The following is a 3,113-nucleotide window of genomic DNA, read 5'->3' as shown; positions in this document are numbered from 1 at the left end:
TTCTGCGGGCCGGTTGTGACGGTTTTCGTCTGGTTTTCCGTTTATTAACCGGGCAATTCTCTTCGAGCTTATTTAATGAATCGGACCCTAAGAGACCGCGTTTCAAAAAAAAAAACCATTCCCGCAAAAAGAAAAGAACAATGCGAACCAAACATGCCCTTTTTATGTAACAGATGACCAATGTTCTGAACATATAGCCGTTGCATATGTTATTTTGTTCTGAAACTAGATTTTAGCAACTTAGCAACAACAGCTGCAATCATTATATTTGTATGCCTATGTCTACAGGACCTAGCATTGCATATCCATATATCGTCGAAATTCTGTTTTTGCTGCTTTCCTCTGACTTGATGAAATCGGCGGAGTGCCTACCTTCTTCCTGCCATACCATGTAGTTATAGAGGAGAGAACAAATTAACCCCATCTTTGAAGAAAGGCCACCAAATCCATGCCGGTAGTGAGAACATAAGATACAACTCATCGTATAATCTTGACCTTTTCTCGCAAAGCTTGCTTGTGTGTGTACAATATGTATCTTTCAGGTATATTCCCAGCATAACCATGATCTGGCTTCATTATTTTTTATTTCCACAATTCTCTAGTACTGAAATTTGAAAGTCAAACCTGATAAACTTAAGTTTAGCATTCCTTAGTCCTTCTAGTAATAACAGAAATGTAGCCCGACATAGCTGTAGCTCTCAAGGCAAGACATTTGACTCCGCGTATATTTTTGTAAGAACTATCCTGCTAATGTACAATCCGTTGTTTTACAAGCGATGCCGCACATATGATATTATATACTTGCAACTAGCACAATATGTGCCTTCACCCTGCATTTTTATGCCTATATATACGTACTAGAAGCACCTTACAAAGCACACAACAAGAGAGCAACAAAAGAAGTACAGTAGGGGCAGAAGTTTAGTTGAGAGATCGCCGGCGGCCATGGCGACTGAACAGCTCAACGTGTTGAAAGCACTGGACGTTGCCAAGACGCAACTGTACCATTTCAAGGCCGTAGTGATCGCCGGCATGGGCTTCTTCACGGACGCCTACGACCTCTTCTGCATCGCCCTCGTCACCAAGCTGCTGGGACGCATCTACTACACCGACCCTGCCCTCAATGAGCCCGGCCACCTCCCGGCAAACGTGTCAGCCGCCGTGAACGGCGTGGCCCTATGCGGCACACTTGCCGGCCAGCTCTTCTTCGGCTGGCTCGGTGACAAGCTCGGCCGCAAGAGCGTCTACGGCTTCACGCTCATCCTCATGGTCCTCTGCTCCATCGCGTCTGGGCTCTCGTTTGGACACGAGGCCAAGGGCGTAATGGGGACGCTATGTTTCTTCCGCTTCTGGCTCGGCTTCGGCGTCGGCGGCGACTATCCTCTCAGCGCCACCATCATGTCGGAGTATGCTAACAAGAAGACCCGCGGCACCTTTATCGCCGCCGTGTTTGCCATGCAGGGGTTTGGCATCCTATTTGGTACTATCGTCACGATCATCGTCTCGTCCGCATTCCGACATGCATTCCCTGCACCGCCATTCTACATCGACGCCGCGGCGTCCATCGGCCCGGAGGCCGACTACGTGTGGCGCATCATCGTCATGTTCGGCACCATCCCGGCTGCCCTGACCTACTACTGGCGCATGAAGATGCCCGAAACTGCGCGGTACACAGCACTCATCGCCGGCAACACGAAGCAAGCCACATCAGACATGTCCAAGGTGCTCAACAAGGAGATCTCAGAGGAGAACGTGCAGGGTGAGCGGGCCACCGGTGATACCTGGGGCCTCTTCTCCCGACAGTTCATGAAGCGCCACGGGGTGCACTTGCTAGCGACCACAAGCACTTGGTTCCTACTCGATGTGGCCTTCTACAGCCAGAACCTGTTCCAGAAGGACATCTTCACCAAGATCGGGTGGATCCCGCCGGCCAAGACTATGAATGCATTGGAGGAGTTGTACCGCATCGCCCGCGCCCAAGCGCTCATCGCGCTATGTGGCACCGTGCCTGGCTACTGGTTCACCGTCGCCTTCATCGACATCATTGGGAGGTTTTGGATCCAGCTCATGGGATTCACCATGATGACCATTTTCATGCTAGCAATCGCCATACCGTACGACTACTTGGTGAAGCCAGGGCATCACACCGGCTTTGTCGTGCTCTACGGGCTCACTTTCTTCTTCGCCAACTTCGGCCCCAACAGCACAACCTTCATCGTGCCAGCTGAGATCTTCCCTGCGAGGCTCCGATCCACATGCCACGGTATCTCTGCTGCTACCGGTAAGGCAGGCGCGATCATCGGTGCATTCGGGTTCCTGTATGCGTCACAGGACCAGAAGAAGCCTGAGACCGGCTACTCACGGGGAATCGGCATGCGCAACGCTCTCTTCGTGCTCGCGGGCACAAACTTCCTGGGTCTGCTCTTTTCGCTGCTGGTGCCGGAGTCCAAGGGCAAGTCGCTGGAGGAGCTCTCCAAGGAGAACGTTGGCGACGATGACTCCATTGCCCCAACTGGTGTCTAGAGACGTGCAGGTGTACTTGCACACTCGTGCATTATTTGTGTGTTTGATTTGAGTTTCTGTGTTCTGCTGTTTGTTTTGTTCATGCAATTTTCTGAACTTTTAGTGTTGTAATGGCGTGACAATGTAATGCGTAAACTGTAAAGACAATGATTAAATTTTGAGAAAAATATCGTGTGATCTCCTCTCATTATTTCCATATCATCAATAATATTGACGACATACCGTTAACAACTAATTTCTCTTGATTTGTTCTGTTCAGAGCGTGCACTGAACTGTTGCCTATATGACAAGTTGACAACACATACACACAAGTGATATGGTTTTATTATCACATAAGGAGCTCTATCATGTATTCCTCTCTCTTATACATTTAGAAGGAAAGAAAAATCTACCTTTTGTTCGCAGACATTAGGTTGATTAAACTATACCAGAATTTTGAAAGACGACACAAAGCACAAAATATATTTGAACATGAAAATAGAATGAATCCTAATAGGTTCCTTTTTTCCGATAAAGAGTATTTTTTATTGACTTATAATGTAGCATCGAGGGATACCAATCATAACGAGCACACATCCGGCCTTTGCATA

General features: G+C 48.3%; 1 protein-coding gene across 1 annotated transcript; it reads left to right on the top strand.

Moving 5' to 3' along the window:
- Nucleotides 1-907: 907 nt before the first annotated feature.
- Nucleotides 908-2,701, top strand: LOC125529050 (inorganic phosphate transporter 1-2-like). Its single transcript, XM_048693455.2, has one exon. The coding sequence runs from the start codon at nt 946-948 to the stop codon at nt 2,521-2,523; it is 1,578 nt and encodes a 525-aa protein (XP_048549412.1). The 5' UTR covers nt 908-945; the 3' UTR covers nt 2,524-2,701.
- Nucleotides 2,702-3,113: the final 412 nt, after the last annotated feature.

Source organism: Triticum urartu, chromosome 4A (assembly GCF_056163025.1).
Source record: "Triticum urartu cultivar PI428250 chromosome 4A, HENAU_Tu73, whole genome shotgun sequence".
Taxonomy (NCBI): Eukaryota; Viridiplantae; Streptophyta; class Magnoliopsida; order Poales; family Poaceae; genus Triticum; species Triticum urartu.
This window is presented reverse-complemented; position numbering and strand designations above follow the sequence as displayed.

Excerpts from the sequence above, each read along its gene's own strand:
- LOC125529050 (XM_048693455.2), top strand. The coding sequence starts at position 946 with ATGGCGACTGAACAGCTCAACGTGTTGAAAGCACTGGACGTTGCCAAG.